This window comes from Metarhizium brunneum, chromosome 1, assembly GCF_013426205.1.
Source record: "Metarhizium brunneum chromosome 1, complete sequence".
NCBI classification, from domain to species: Eukaryota; Fungi; Ascomycota; class Sordariomycetes; order Hypocreales; family Clavicipitaceae; genus Metarhizium; species Metarhizium brunneum.
Window position 1 is genome coordinate 5,307,084 of NC_089422.1, and position 14,004 is coordinate 5,321,087.

At 51.1% G+C, this 14,004-nt stretch overlaps 6 protein-coding genes and 1 non-coding gene across 7 annotated transcripts; 3 read left to right on the forward strand and 4 right to left on the reverse strand.

Annotated features, from left to right (window-relative positions):
* On the reverse strand, positions 1–1,766 carry G6M90_00g015910 (uncharacterized protein; the record flags this gene model as incomplete). The annotated part of the gene is made up of 4 exons (XM_014693451.1): positions 1–297; positions 358–1,389; positions 1,456–1,530; positions 1,599–1,766. 4 exons carry the CDS (start codon positions 1,764–1,766, stop codon positions 1–3), a joined length of 1,572 nt encoding a protein of 523 aa, XP_014548937.1.
* Positions 1,767–4,996: 3,230 nt separating this feature from the next.
* Positions 4,997–5,875, forward strand: mrt4 (Ribosome assembly factor; the record flags this gene model as incomplete). Its single annotated transcript, XM_014693450.1, has 2 exons — positions 4,997–5,187; positions 5,245–5,875. 2 exons carry the CDS (start codon positions 4,997–4,999, stop codon positions 5,873–5,875), a joined length of 822 nt encoding a protein of 273 aa, XP_014548936.1.
* Positions 5,876–6,573: 698 nt separating this feature from the next.
* usp101 (U1 small nuclear ribonucleoprotein) lies at positions 6,574–8,131 on the reverse strand (the record flags this gene model as incomplete). Its single annotated transcript, XM_014693449.1, has 4 exons — positions 6,574–7,250; positions 7,521–7,626; positions 7,682–7,809; positions 7,870–8,131. The coding sequence occupies 4 exons, from the start codon at positions 8,129–8,131 to the stop codon at positions 6,574–6,576; spliced, it is 1,173 nt and encodes a 390-aa protein (XP_014548935.1).
* Positions 8,132–8,478: 347 nt separating this feature from the next.
* On the forward strand, positions 8,479–9,017 carry MRPL51 (mitochondrial 54S ribosomal protein mL43; the record flags this gene model as incomplete). Its single annotated transcript, XM_014693448.1, has 3 exons — positions 8,479–8,517; positions 8,581–8,663; positions 8,726–9,017. 3 exons carry the CDS (start codon positions 8,479–8,481, stop codon positions 9,015–9,017), a joined length of 414 nt encoding a protein of 137 aa, XP_014548934.1.
* A 332-nt stretch (positions 9,018–9,349) lies between these two features.
* tpi-1 (Triosephosphate isomerase) lies at positions 9,350–10,372 on the reverse strand (the record flags this gene model as incomplete). The annotated part of the gene is made up of 4 exons (XM_014693447.1): positions 9,350–9,381; positions 9,442–10,044; positions 10,111–10,181; positions 10,335–10,372. 4 exons carry the CDS (start codon positions 10,370–10,372, stop codon positions 9,350–9,352), a joined length of 744 nt encoding a protein of 247 aa, XP_014548933.1.
* Positions 10,373–10,856: 484 nt separating this feature from the next.
* Positions 10,857–12,202, reverse strand: G6M90_00g015960 (uncharacterized protein; the record flags this gene model as incomplete). The annotated part of the gene is made up of 4 exons (XM_066129780.1): positions 10,857–11,468; positions 11,703–11,840; positions 11,897–11,974; positions 12,026–12,202. The coding sequence occupies 4 exons, from the start codon at positions 12,200–12,202 to the stop codon at positions 10,857–10,859; spliced, it is 1,005 nt and encodes a 334-aa protein (XP_065985989.1).
* A 1,012-nt stretch (positions 12,203–13,214) lies between these two features.
* On the forward strand, positions 13,215–13,307 carry G6M90_tRNA00000032. Its single transcript has one exon. It is a non-coding gene; the product is annotated as a tRNA-Arg (tRNA).
* Positions 13,308–14,004: the final 697 nt, after the last annotated feature.

Genomic DNA, 14,004 nt, shown 5'->3' on the forward strand with positions numbered 1-14,004 from the left:
TTAGGAGGAGCTGGCCTGGGCACCACCTCGGCCACGGGCACCACCTCCACGGCCACGGTTCTGGCCGGAGAAGTTACCACGAGAGCTGCCCTGTGTATTGCGGTTGCCATCGAAACCTCCACGTCCACGGCCACCAGAAGCATTACCTCGACCGGAACCGTAGTTGTTACCACCGTAGGCTGTAGACTTGGGACGACGGGGCTCAACAACGATGTTCTCACCGTTGACAACGTGGGGATTAGCAGAAACTGCGGCATGGTAGCCCTCGAAGGTCTTGTATTCTACAAAGGCACAGTTCTATAATCCAAAGAGTCAACATTCGCCCTCTGATTTCAATGTGGTCATATGTAAACGTACCTTTTGACGGTTGATGTCAAAGTATAACAGCTCACCGTGGGTAGCCAAAGCATTGCGCAGGTCTGCTTCCTGAACCTTCTCGGTCACGTACTTGACGTAGCCAAGGGTGCCCTCCTTCTCAGCGGCGTTCCCAGAGATGGACTGAGGGCGGTTCTGGCGCTTAGAGTCGACACCAGCAGTCTGCCAGCCAGACGACTCCTTAGCCGGAACCTCGGTGGCAGGAGCGGCGGCGGCAGGGGCTGCTGGCTGGGCTGAGGCGGCGGGAGCAGCGGCGGGAGCGGGAGCGGGAGCGGGAGCGGGAGCAGGAGCAGGAGCTCTACTCTGGCTCTGTGCAGGGGGAGTAGCAGTCTTGGGAAGAGGTACGACAGGTCGGGGTCCCGCGGCGGCAGCAGCTCGGCTGGCCCAGGTCATCGGCTTGGGAGGCATGGCGGGTTCGGGAACAGGCTCCTTTTTAGCCACAGGTGTTGGGCTGGGCTCCTTAGGCCTCTCAGCCTCGGGGGTGAGGTTCTCAGAGACTTCCTGGGCAGGGACGGCTGGCTCAACCTTGGGTTCGGGAGCCTTGGGGGTCTCAATGGCATCTTCACCATTGACAGGGGTATCGACCTGAGCAGAAGCAGCCTGTTGAAGCTTCTCGTCAACAGCATCAGCATCAAACTTGATGGAGTCCTCCGTGATAATCTCCGCCACGGGCTCCGGCTCCGGCTCCGGCACAGGTTCCGGTTCAGTCACAGCAACAGCCGGAGCGGCGGTCTCCTCTTCAATAACAGCAGGGGCGTCGGAAGGCTCGGCGGCCGCTTCCTCATCCTCATCCCCATCGATAATGTATCTCCAGATGTCATTGAGGACAAAATACCCAGAAGGTTGTTGCGCAAGGACGAAGGTCTGAACAAACTTCTTGGGCTCGCCATTCTTATTGGAGGTCTCGCCAATGACCTGGATGACAATATTATCAAAGGAAGCCTGAGAGTCGACATTGGTGACACAGACTTTGCAGTCCTGGAAGTCAAGAGCCTTGATACGCTCCTGGATGGCCTGTTAAGTGGCAGAATGGTTAGTTCGCGACGGGGTAAAGCGGGCAGGGCAAACGGGAATCCCTACATGTCGTCCAACAGAGACGTTGGCCACTTCAGTCTCGCGACCGTAAACAAACTGCGATCGTTTGCTGTAAAAGAGCTACAAGGAATGGTTCAGTTAGTCGGAATGTATCAAGCTGACGACGGCAAAGTTGGTTCATGACATACGTGAAGCTTCTCTGGCGACTTGCTCAGAGTTGTGTAGTACTGCTCAACAAAATACCAGCCGACTTCATCTTTTGAAAGAGTAGCGCTGTTGTTGTTCGTCTCGGCGCCAGCAGCAGGATCAGCAGCCTTGTACTGCTCCTGCTGCGCGAAGTTACCGTTAGTAGCCATGGTCGCCCTCTTCTGGATGATCCGGCAAGGTATAGGTGTGGGCGTGGTAGGGCCGCAATTAAGGCACAAAGGTGGTAGATCGCGTGCGCGCGTGGGTATCGATGCGGAAAGGTCGCAAGGAGAGGACGATCGGGTTTAATGCCCCTAATGATGACTCGTGATGGAGGTGCCTATCAACGAGGGATCGCAAAGTGACAATGGCAAGAGACCCTGGTAGACAGCTGATGACAAAGGTTGCTGAGGCGGGTGGCGGGAGGAGACGGGCACGGAAGGGTATCGCGGTGATGGGAAGCGTAGAGCAGCAAGTTAAAGCTTTGCAAAGAAGAGAAGAAAACCTGTACAGGTAGTTCGAGGGAGGGTGGGGGAGAAGGGAGAAGGAGGGTGAGATGAGGTGGTGATGCAAATGGCAACTGCGTTGAGTTGAGGTGCAGTGAAGTGAAGTGAAAGGAATTGGGAAAAAAACACAATAAGGTGGTCATCGTCAAAATGGCATGTGGTCCGTGCGTGGCTTGCGATGGTCGGAAGTGTAGACGGCCCACTTAGAGGTGAGGATTTTTGAGGCGTCGGGTTAGGGTTAGGTTATTGTGTGTTGGTGGTTTTGCTGTTGTTCCTTTCATGTTTCCCGTTTACGCATATTAGTTCACGAATAAAATTCTTGTCTTGGTGAACTGGCAAGCAACAGCCTGCGAGCATATATGAACAGAAGCTGAATAGCGGCAGAACGACACCATCAGGGTAGAAGACTTTCGAACAAGGGGAGAAAAAACTGATAGTTGCACGACAAACCACCAGACCTAACCGAATGCACTAATAAAAAGGAAAATTTCACTGGTACCTAAGCATTAGACCACAAATGATAATTTTGTTGCTGGCTTGTTACCGTTCGTAATGCCACGGGGTACAGGGTAATTATCATGCCTACTAAGTACTTGAAAGTCGTGTGAAGCCGCGCGAAGCAATCTCGTCAACCCTTTGGAATAAACGGTATTCACATGAATTTTATTTATTCCTTCAGCCCGGGGGAATTTGTTCCACAGAAGAGAGTTGTCCTCGGCAGTGTTTGTGCCACAGCAGCTGTGGGCGGTTTGCAAGGAGCCAAATACAAGGGCCAGATGCCCCCATAGTTGCACACATCGTGTAAACAATATCCTTTGTCCAGAAATAGATCCGCGAAACATGAAAAGCGTCAACGAAAATTAACCGACACCCGAACCAAGGGTTTCCCAGAAGTTTCGGCTACGGCGGGCAAAAAAAAACTTAAAAAAAACTATATTTGAACCTCATCATCATATGGAAAGTGAAACAATGAACTGGCCGTTCGTTGCTCAGTGTGATAAAGGGAAACAATAACAGCCTGTACGAGGGGAGGCCCCTCCACCTTTGTCAGTGCAGCCGGCAAGCATGCGATACTAAGTAACAGGAATTGGTACAACAAACACCAAACACATCTACTCAGTTACCAAAGTCGACACCCCGACGAAAACTCCAAGCGCCTGACGCAATACTCTTAGTCCACACCCAATACTGAATGCATTTATACCCTCTCAAATACCCAAGGAGCCATGCTAACCAGCGTATTGCATGGCCATAGACTCTTCCGCCCTTGACCTCGTGCTCCTTCGATCCCATCTCCTTATACAAGGGAGCCAACAGCACGTAACCAAAGCCAAGAACAACCCAGCCCCCATGCCGATAAACAGCCCTTTCATCAGCTGATTGCCAACAGAGCCAGCCAGGCCGGATAAAATGTCGTTAGAGTCATCGCCTGAAGATGTCGGTCTGGACGAGGATGCTGGCGGAGACGATATATCTGCGAGCGCCAAGGTACCGTTGAAACCGAGCGCAGGCATAGGAAAGCCGATAGCTGTGTGATGGACTCTGTATTTCTTTCGCAGAGGGTACGTCTCATCCTCACAAGTAGGGGCGAAGAAGGCGACGGCTGTATCGACCGCACCAGTGGATGTCCCATATATCGCAAGTTGAACAGAGTATTGTCAAGGGTCATGGAAGGTTTCGACTTCACAATAAGCCCAAGGCGTTCTGGCTTGAGGAACCAAGTCACAAAGGGCAGTCAATCTCGGTAATTCCACGCAAACAAGGCTGATGCTGCCTGGTTCATGGACGTATGTTGCATACCGAGGGTACTGGATCCGGGGTGCCATCAGCCCAAGCGGTATTGCAACATGTCCACGTACATTCGACTATTCTGCGCCGATACAGATGCTTGTTGGATTCCGTGCAAATGATGGACTGCACAGGCTCCAGCCATTGGTATTGGCCGGTTTTCCTTGGGTTGTTCGCGTTATGGTCCCGGCGTGAGTCAGAGCGGCTGAAGAGAGTAGTGATAGTGTCGATCCGCAGATGGCCTAGTTACGGGCATGGTGTGGTCGAGTGGTGTCTCCAAGAGAGGAATATAACTCTACAGTGTAGTTCGAATGGGAATGGGAATTGATGGGATGACGCTGACATGATGCCTTGTGTTGATGTTGCATCATCTGCCGGTCATGGGTCTTTATGGGATGTCGGCGGTGTTTTTCGTTGCATCCTTGTCATCGACATCAACAGCCGACGTGTACTGCTGAGGTAAAGCTTTCCCAAATACCGATTCTATCCAGGTAATTTCTTACCCCGTGCCCGGAATCCTAATGTGGGATCCCTTGATGCAGGATTTTGCCATGCCGGTGACTTGCTTGTTGAAGCTGTCCAGTCAAACGAAGGAGCTCTGTTTCAAATGCAACGTACGAAGGTTTCAAATAGTGAAGCAGAAGAGTCAATGGCCATGGAAACTGGCGGCTCACGCTCCGTGACAATAAATGGCGAGCATGAGAACCTCGCCATGCGGATAATGGCACTGGGGCTCCTAGTTGAAGGTGCAGTACTGGGACCTCCCTGTCCCGAGTCCCGAGTCTCGCTTGCGGGGTGTTCAGGCGTCCTGCTGTCTGGCTCCCACAGGGGCACTCACTCCCGCCCATACCCCCAAAACCGACCACTCACACGCCAGTATTTCCGTACCGCAGCACTTTGACCCTCGAAATTTTACAATCTTATCAGCAGCTATGATATCGCAACTTTTTTTTTTAACCGCCCACCATCCACCGCCTCGCACGACACAGCGACAGCGCCTCCGCGTCGTCAAACTCGCCAATTTCCTTACCCAGAAAGGCCCGGATTGAGGACGGTAGGACACACCCACAAATTCCTAATCACATATCGGCACACAAATCGCCACCATGCCCAAGTCAAAACGAGCCAAAGTCTTCCACCTGACCCAAGTCACCAAGAAGACCCGCGAGCAAAAGGACAAACTGTTCCAGAACATCCGCGATGCCGTGCCCGAGTACCAGCACTGCTTCGTATTCAGCGTCGACAACATGCGCAATAGCTACCTGAAAAACGTGCGCCACGAGTTGAACGACAGCAGGTAATTTGCCGCCCCCCTCTTCCAAATTCACCAGTTCCTCCCGCTGACACACGCCAGACTCTTCTTCGGCAAGACCAAACTCATGGCCAAGGCCCTTGGCCAGTCTCCCTCTGAAGCCATCGCCCCCGGCATCGAAGACCTAACCCAGTACCTCAGCGGCACCGTCGGCCTGCTCCTGACCAACCGCCCCACCGAGTCCATCCTCGAGTACTTCAACAACTTCGCACCCGTGGACTTTGCCCGCGCGGGCGTCGCCTCTCCGCGAGACTTCACCATCCCCGCAGGCGTCGTGTACGCCACGGCGGGAGAAGTCCCCGTCGAGCACGACGTGCCCCTCGAGCACACCATCGAGCCGGAGCTGCGCAAGCTCAACGTGCCGACGCGCATGGTCAAGGGCAGAGTGGTGCTGGGCGATGAGAGCGGCCAAGGCGAGGGCTACGTGGTCTGCAAAGAGGGGGATGTGCTGGACTCGAGACAAACGAGGCTCCTGAAGTTGTTTGGGGTGTGCGTCTCCGAGTTCAAGGTCAAGATTCTGGCGTACGTCCCCACCGGTACCGTTGTAGCTGTAAATGGAATGATAACACTGTTGCTGACTTTTCTTCTTCCTCCACCTAGGTACTGGAGCTCGGCGAGCGGAGAGGTCACGGAAGTTGATCCGTCAGCCATGGAGGGTGTGGGCGAAAATTAACGACGACGAGGGAACAGAAAAAGAAACTACGGACGAGGTACTTTGAGATGAAGATCATTGACATTTGAAAGTCTGCAGTCACGACTGATACCGGGTGGATTATTCAACGGACCTGGCGTTTAATGGGTTTTTTGCTTGGTTAAGATGGGGTTCATATGCATTTAGAGACCCTGGTGACTCCCAATAAAAACAGTACTACATGACAACTATCCTCACAAGCGCACCTTTTTCTCTCCCTGTACAAGAGCTTGGCTTCTTTTTTTGTGCGACAAGTCAGTAGGCAAGTATGTCCTCGCAAGACCTGCGCCAGAGACGGTTTGATGCGAAAAGAAAAAAGTCCCCTTCACCAAATTTCGGTCAGTAGTCAGATGCGCCTTACCTCTGACCTTACCTAGTTGTAATGATAGCAATAATACCAGTAGCCTCTCCATGCTACACGCTAATTTTTGTTTCTAACCTACCAGTACAAACAGAAATACAAAGTAAGAAGTTTACCTTTCCATCAATATTCCATTACCTTGTGCTTCCTCTGGAGTTGGGCATGTCGGCTTCGGCAACATACACGGGGTGTGGTTCCTGCGCTTGCAAAGAATGCGTCTCACGACTGCTAGAAGAGTTATGGGAGTACAGGTCATGGCACAGACCGTCGCATACCTCAAGAACTTCGAGTGATACCCACCATATGGAGGAGGGGATGCTTAATAGCGTCGCAGTTTTCGCGGATCTTCGTAACCACCTCCGTCGTATCCTCGTTTCCGATTATCATCGTCGCGCGGCGGCCTGTCGTAGTCCCGACCTCCTCGGTCCCTGTCCCTGTCCCTGTCGCGGTCGCGGTCGCGGTCGCCCCGATCACGATCACGGTCACGGTCTCTATCTCTGTCCCGAAACCCACCCTCTCTGCGCCCAATTGGTTCCATATTGCCGCCAGTGCGACGGCCGCCATCACGGTAACCACCGCCAGGTCTATCGTCAAAAGATCGTCCACCCCTGGAATCATGCCCGCCGCCAAAGCCACGGTCACCATTTCTGCGATCGCCTCCGGGGCCGGAAGGAGCTCCGCTTGGCGCACCGAAGCCATTCCTATCTCCACGAGGCCCATCGCCTCTGAATCCTCCACCACGGCCACCGAACCCGCCACGGAAGCCGCCTCGGCCGCGTCCTCCTTCGAATCCTTTAAAGCCCCCACGAAAACCACCGCCGAAGCCGCCGGCAGGGCCACCTCCAGGACGAGCAGGGGTCGACTTGGTGTAACCACGTCCACCGAGGCCGCCGCCTAATCTACGGGGCTTCCATCCCTTGACGGTTCGGCCTCTTTCGACATCTACTTTAATGCGTCTGTCTTTGATGCGAATGCCATCACAGGAGTCCAGGGCAGCTACATTGTACATGCGCCACCAAGGCGCAGGTGTTAGCAACTCTTACCAGAATAAACACCGATTGTTGCAACCAGGTCTGAGGGACGAAAGAGAACAGGAGGAGAAGGGACTGAGACCAGGCAAGCTTGAGGGCCATTTTGTGTGTGTCTCGATGTGTCTTCACAGAGAGTAGGCAAGCTTGAGGGCCGCATCTCCAAGATATACATCCAGGGAAGGTCGTGTTTTTTTTTGGAAAGGCCATCAACGGGGTATACACGGGAAATAGTTACCTCTCATGTCCTTTTCTCTTTCAAACACTACGAAAGCATATCCACGGTGAGCCTTTTTCTTCTTGTTGGGCTTTTCATGCGCGTGGGTATCAGTGATGATGCGGATCTACGTTTCAATTAGCATCCTCTTTGTGTTTTGCAACAGATTGTGGCTGACGAACGCGCTCAATTGGACCGAACCGGCCAAACTCCCTCTCCAAGTCTCGTTCGTCGGCGTCGTAGCTGAGCCGCGCAACGATCAGAGTCTTGAATGCATCGCCTCGAATATTCGGGTCTTCGTTTGGGGCGTCTGCTTTCAATGTTAGCACCGAGTATTATCAATGCAAGGAACATGACACGAATGACGAACAGTTCTTCGGCCCTTCGGTGAGTAGCTTCTCGACAGCTTCCTTCTTCTCGTGCTTCTTTCTGTCCTTCGCCTCGAGCCAACTCTCCGTGGGGTTGTACACATCCGTCTCCTTGTACTCCTGAAGCTGAGGCAATAACGCAGCAACGCCATGAATGGGCGCGGTCTTGCGCTTTTCAGGGGCATAATCTGGCGGCTCTACCCATCGCAAAGGTGGACGTGGCGCGAACAGAGCCAACAGATTCGGCGGAAGCTTGTCAGTCATGATGCCGGGCTCAGGCGGTACAACTCGCGTAAAAATCCAAAAGCACAATTGACAGCCGAAATGCGACGGTCACCCAGCCCGTAGTTGGGGGTAATTGCTGCCGGGAGCGTTGCAAAATCTGATGACCACAAGTGGCTGCTATGAATGCGATGCGAAAGCTCTTGGAAATTGTGAGGCCCCGTCTGGGGAGAGGATGCCTCGCAGAGTTTTGCCGGTGCTGGCCCGGACCACGCTAAGCCCACTTTGGCGACCCCCAGCGTGAGCATTGAATTTTTGAGTGAGTCTCGAGTACCTTCCCTTTGGCACGCCAAACGGACCATGAGGATATTGCCTGTGGCCACAGCAAGATGACAGTAAAGGCATTGCGCGCCGTTGCGAGCGGCAAGGTATGACAAATACGCTTTGCCTCGAATCTAATTGCCTTTTCAATTGATTCTGACGGATAGCAGAATGGCGTCGGGTCATTCATTCTTCAATGCAAGAAGATGGACTTTCATTATTGCGATTGGGCTGGAAGCTCAAAGGGCATGAAGTAGGTTTCTCCGATGGATTCGATCATAGAGTGAATCAAACGTGCTTACGAGATCTGTGCAGCGGTTTCATTAAGTCCCTCCTCCCTAAATTCGCAGCTGCAAACCCCCAAGTCGAATTCGCCGTCTCCCCCCGACCCGGTAAACACCCCGTCATCATCGGACACTACATCAACGGACGCACAAAACCTATTTGCGTACGAAACCTATCGCCGTACGAGATTCTACAGAAAGTAGAGCTGCTACGAGATGCAAGCGGCGAGAAGCTGAAGAGAACGAACAAGGCTGTCACAAGTACCAACCCCAGTGTCAGAGGAATTTGGTCACCATACCACGGAAAGGGAATGGTTGTATGAGACTTCATGAGCTTTAGAGGATTCAAGAAAGAAAGGCAACTGGAAAGGAAACTTTCTATGTATTTATTACTTGTATTAAAGATGGGCAAACATCGTGATTTCAGCATCGAGCGGCTTGGATACTTTGGACTTTGAACGGTTGGTCAAGTTTGATCACGAGAAGGAAAATTGACAAAAAACTACGATACGTCTGTAAAGTCTACATTCACCGTCATCACTGTATCATCAAGAAACGAAATGTAGGAACGTCTACAAAGTGCCTTATTCAGACTATAATTTTGTGAGGGGCGCTGCGAGACCCTCGGCTAGAGTTTTGTTGCTTTGCGCACGCTTCACTGCCTCTTGCAGTTGATAATGTCGATGACTATGAGACGGGTTAGAATAATATCAAAGTGAAAGATCAAGACAGGGTGCCAAAACGTACAGGCAGGTTTGAGTGAAGCACCACCAACCAAGAAACCATCAATATCAGGCTGCTTGCCCAGCTCAGCGCAGTTCTTCTCATTGACGCTGCCGCCATAGAGAATGCGAGTCTCCTCAGCCACCTTGTCACTGACATTCTTGAGCCAGTCACGAATGGCCTTGTGCACTGCCTGAGCCTGCTCAGTGGTAGCAACCTTGCCAGTGCCAATAGCCCAAATAGGCTCGTAGGCAATGACAATCTTGGACCAGTCGTTGATCTGAGCCTTGAGAGCCTCGAGCTGCTTGCTCACAACCTCAATGGTCTTGCCAGCCTCACGCTCCTCGAGGCTCTCACCGCAGCACCAGATGACGCCGACGCCGTTCTCGGTGGCGTACTTGGTCTTGGAAGCGACCACCTCGTCAGACTCCTTGAGAATGGTGCGGCGTTCAGAATGGCCCAGGATGACCCAGTTGATCTTGCTGTCCTTGAGCTGGGAGACAGATATTTCGCCGGTGAAGGCACCGCAGGGCTTGTCGAAGACGTTTTGAGCGGCAACCTCGATGCCAGAGCGGATGCTGTCACGGACGAGCTGGAGATATAGGGCAGGAGGAGAAACAACGACCTCTGTTTGCTAGTTAGCATGAAATGCTCCGTTGTTTCGGGGGTGGATGGCTTGCCCGGATGACGTACCGACTTCAGCATCGAGAGTGGCCTCGTTCAGGTTCTTGACAATCTCCTTGATGGACGAGACAGTCCCGTTCCTGGCACATGACTGTCAGCAATCGCTTCTTGCTGTTCTGTTCCAGCGGCCGAATTATCCCATAGTTGACCTGCGGTGTTTTGCGAGCTCCCAACGCATGTAGACGCGGGGCATGGAGGGGCAATGCCGCATCGGCTGTTTGACACGGACTCACATCTTGAAGTTGCCGCCGACAAAGAACTTGCGAGCCATTTTGAATTAGTGTGGAGGAAAATGCTGAAGGGGGGCTGGTACGAGAGGAATCAAGGGCTCAAGAAGGAATTGTGTACAAGAGTATGGTCTAGGATTGAGTTACGTTTGGGAGTACGGAGTCCCAACGGTCCAGAAAAGTTGCGCACATGCAGCCCACCTCGCACCTTGAGCGCTAAAATCATGTGCGGTGCCCGCCCAAAGGCCATGTGCAAGGTCAGGACTCAGGAGGGGCAGCAATCGTCAATGATCTTTCCTCAACATTGAACCTCCGTTCTCCTGCACCCCTACTCGAACCGTTTACTCGAAATGGGCCAGCTTTCGTCATCCAATTATATTTCGAACGCGTATATTGACAGTCTTGTGTATAGCCAGGCACTAACGAGCAGCTCAAAACATTCTGCAAGCGAAAACCACCACCAATTCAATTAATTATCACTCATCAGTGTCATCACCAACATCACGCACTTTGACCTCTCGTCACCAACTACGACCGGCCATATGGAGGAAACTTGTCGTATGAACCATCACACGCTTCGGTTCTAAAGTAGCCACCGTTCTGGCCAGTCAATTCTGTGCCATTTGGGGCCATGATCCTGACCGACATGGCTGTGTTTCCGCCCTTGTCACCCCATGCAACTCTAATGGGGTAATACGTTCCCTGCTCCAGGTGCCTTGTCGTACGTGTCTCGTCACCGGGAGGCGGAATATAGGTCCTCTCAATATCTGCGTTTGCACGAGTCCAACCACGGAAAGCGTTTTCGCCTAGCCAGACCAGAACAATATCATCTGCTTGCCCAAAGAGGAATGTGTAGTTGCCTGTCTCTGGGGCGAGGAGAAATCCCTGATGTATCACAGAAGCAAGGTTGATGTCTATGGCCTGCCCGTAGAGATCCTCTGGGTTGTCAATGAGCAGCGTGTTTGTCCGACCGCCGTGCTCTGGCCTTTGAGATTTGAATACGGTCGGGTCATACTCTGTAAAAGGGGGTGATTTGACGCTGTTCCAGGATAAAGGACCGCGCCACTCTGCCCAGTCAAAGCCGGGTTGTCCGCAAGTAGGCGGTTTTGGCATGCAGTGGTCGTTGCTGCAGATCATGTCCTTGTGGCATTCTGAATCAGCACGGCATTGCCGACAGTCGCCGTCTCTGCAAACTAGGCCCGACCTGCAATCCGAATTCTTGGTACATTTTGGCGGTAGAGCGACGTGTGCAAGACATTTGCCGTCGGTACACTGAAGATGTGGTCGAAAATCACAGTTTCTGTTTGATTTGCAAGGTGTACACTTGTTGTATTCGCAAATTTGACCGTTACACTCACGATGATTGTGACAGACCTTTGGATTGCATGCATGGTCTTTGCAGACGTCATTTATATCGCAATCGTCGTCTTTGGAACACCTGCACTTGTCCTTGCACTGCTTGTTGACCGTGCTTCGGGTATCTTTGGCGCATTTTCCAAGGCTTTCGATATACTGGAGCGTGTGAGTGATGTGGTTATTTGGTGGAAGTATAACTGCCTTGCGTATACCTTTCTGAAGTTTTTGCAAAGGCGACCTTTGAGATCACTCGCGGCGATCTCGCTCTCACAATACTCATCACACAGTTTCTCACGAAGTGTTAGCCAGGTACTAAGTCGATGCATTGTGATGTACCATACCTCAATGCTTGCAGGGAATTCTGTTACGTCGCAAGCTGTTCGAAGCGACTTGCGAATATCTCCCAGTAAGGGCGATTTGTGCCGCGGCAGTAGGGATTCTAGATTGGAATCCTGGGCCAGGATAACCTGAAATGCCGAGACGACAAGATAACCAGTTGAAAGCAAGCGTCGATGCATTTTATGAATAATCATTTGACTTTTCTCTCTCTTCTTTTGGGATCGATTGTCAAGGGAAGATGGCTTGAATTGAGGGCAAGTCAAATGGCTAGGAACTCAACTGGTTTTAAACATCGATATCTATGTACCTGTCTATTATCTTGTAGTACCAAATGTTACGGAAGCGTTCAACTGATCGACAGTAATTGCCGAGTTGCGTGTGTCTGATCTCGGGTGATCGCTTGCAGGATCTCGCCAAGTGCGACCATGGACACATTACCGAAATAAATATCGTGCTACGGAAGAAAGGATTGGTCGTGGGCAAGGTGAATCTAGAGGGGCCTATTGCTCGATGTCGGCTCAACTGAAGCAATATCAAGTATTGTCGTAGCACAAAATCTCAGACAACATTATTCGGGACGTTGTAGCACAAGCCGCATTTTTTGGCGATACATCATGAGCCGAGCCGTGTCTTGGTCTTTCAGGAATCTTATGCCTCGTACTTTTCTCAAAAGTATTATCACGACGTGCCAGATGTCTTTCTTCGGATGGATCTAAACGATATTCATAGCAGAGGTTCGAAGCAAGTTTGACGGCACCGAGCTACTCACATCATCAACATAACAAAACTTTGTCTATCAAGCAAGCATCACAAGCACTCGGCTTTGCCCCGGTGGAAAAATGGAGACGTTGCCGAAGCGAAGTCGTACTCACTTAGAGCTACAAAGTCCTTATGCACAAAGATATTTGAGAGCTCGCTTATGCGATTGATTGCTACTGCCCTGCCGGACATAAAGAAAGATTTTGTTCCATGGTTCTAGTCTCTATTGTTGGTATTCACTGGGAATTTTCTTTTGTCATGCGAGCAGCGAGCTGAAACAACAGTGATTCAGAAGCCGGCTGTTTGTTTGCCGGACAAGGGAAACAACATTTATTTGAGAAATACGCGGAGAGAGAAACTGTAACGTGAATAAATAAAAAGATTTTTTTAAAAAAAAAAAAGATCAAAAAAAGAAATGGGGATAAACCACTCCGACCACGCCAGGAGTCGAACCTGGAATCTCTAGAGAGCTCGGTGACTCGCTTTAACCGAAATCTAGCGCCTTAGCCATTAGGCCACGCGGCCGATATGAAACAACGTTCTTATTCTAAATTATAAAGCTGTAATAAATTACGGTCGCCTCGTATGAATCGCACGTGTTGCCAGAAGCTGCATTTCCGTGGGATTGTTTGACTATAAAATGAGATGCCCAGAACGAGAACAATGACTAGTTCTATTTGGTGCTTTTACTGGCTGTCTTCACAAGGCCTGGTGGAGGTCGAGCCACTTAACACGTCTGACTGCATTCAAGATTTTGTTCCCCTGAGATGTAGAAAATAAGTTTTGGTCGATACCAGTTCTTTTAACAACCCATAAGGGATAAAACCTTTCCTTGAGTCTCGAGGGCGACTGAAATATGAGGAGCAATGGTCTGGCTGTGGTGCAGGTGCATTAAAATATAGCCGATAATCTTTCCCAGTTATTTTAAATATTTCAAAACGCATTTAATGTTATTCTTCTTGCTTTTCTAAACAGCTAATCATTCAGTGCGACTAATAAGAAGCATTTCCAGGTCAAAGGGTCCGGTAAATACAAGGTCTGGTGGTAATAGTTCTTGCCAGCTGCCAAGCGTTTATAACTGTCAGCTGTTGCTTTGGCAGCTGCCACACACTCGCTAATGTAACCAGGTGCCTAGTTTCTGAGGAATTGTCTGTTCCTATAGATCTTTCTGTTTCCCCTCCTCTCGTTACAATATTTTCCTGGACTGCCTTGCTCTTGATCA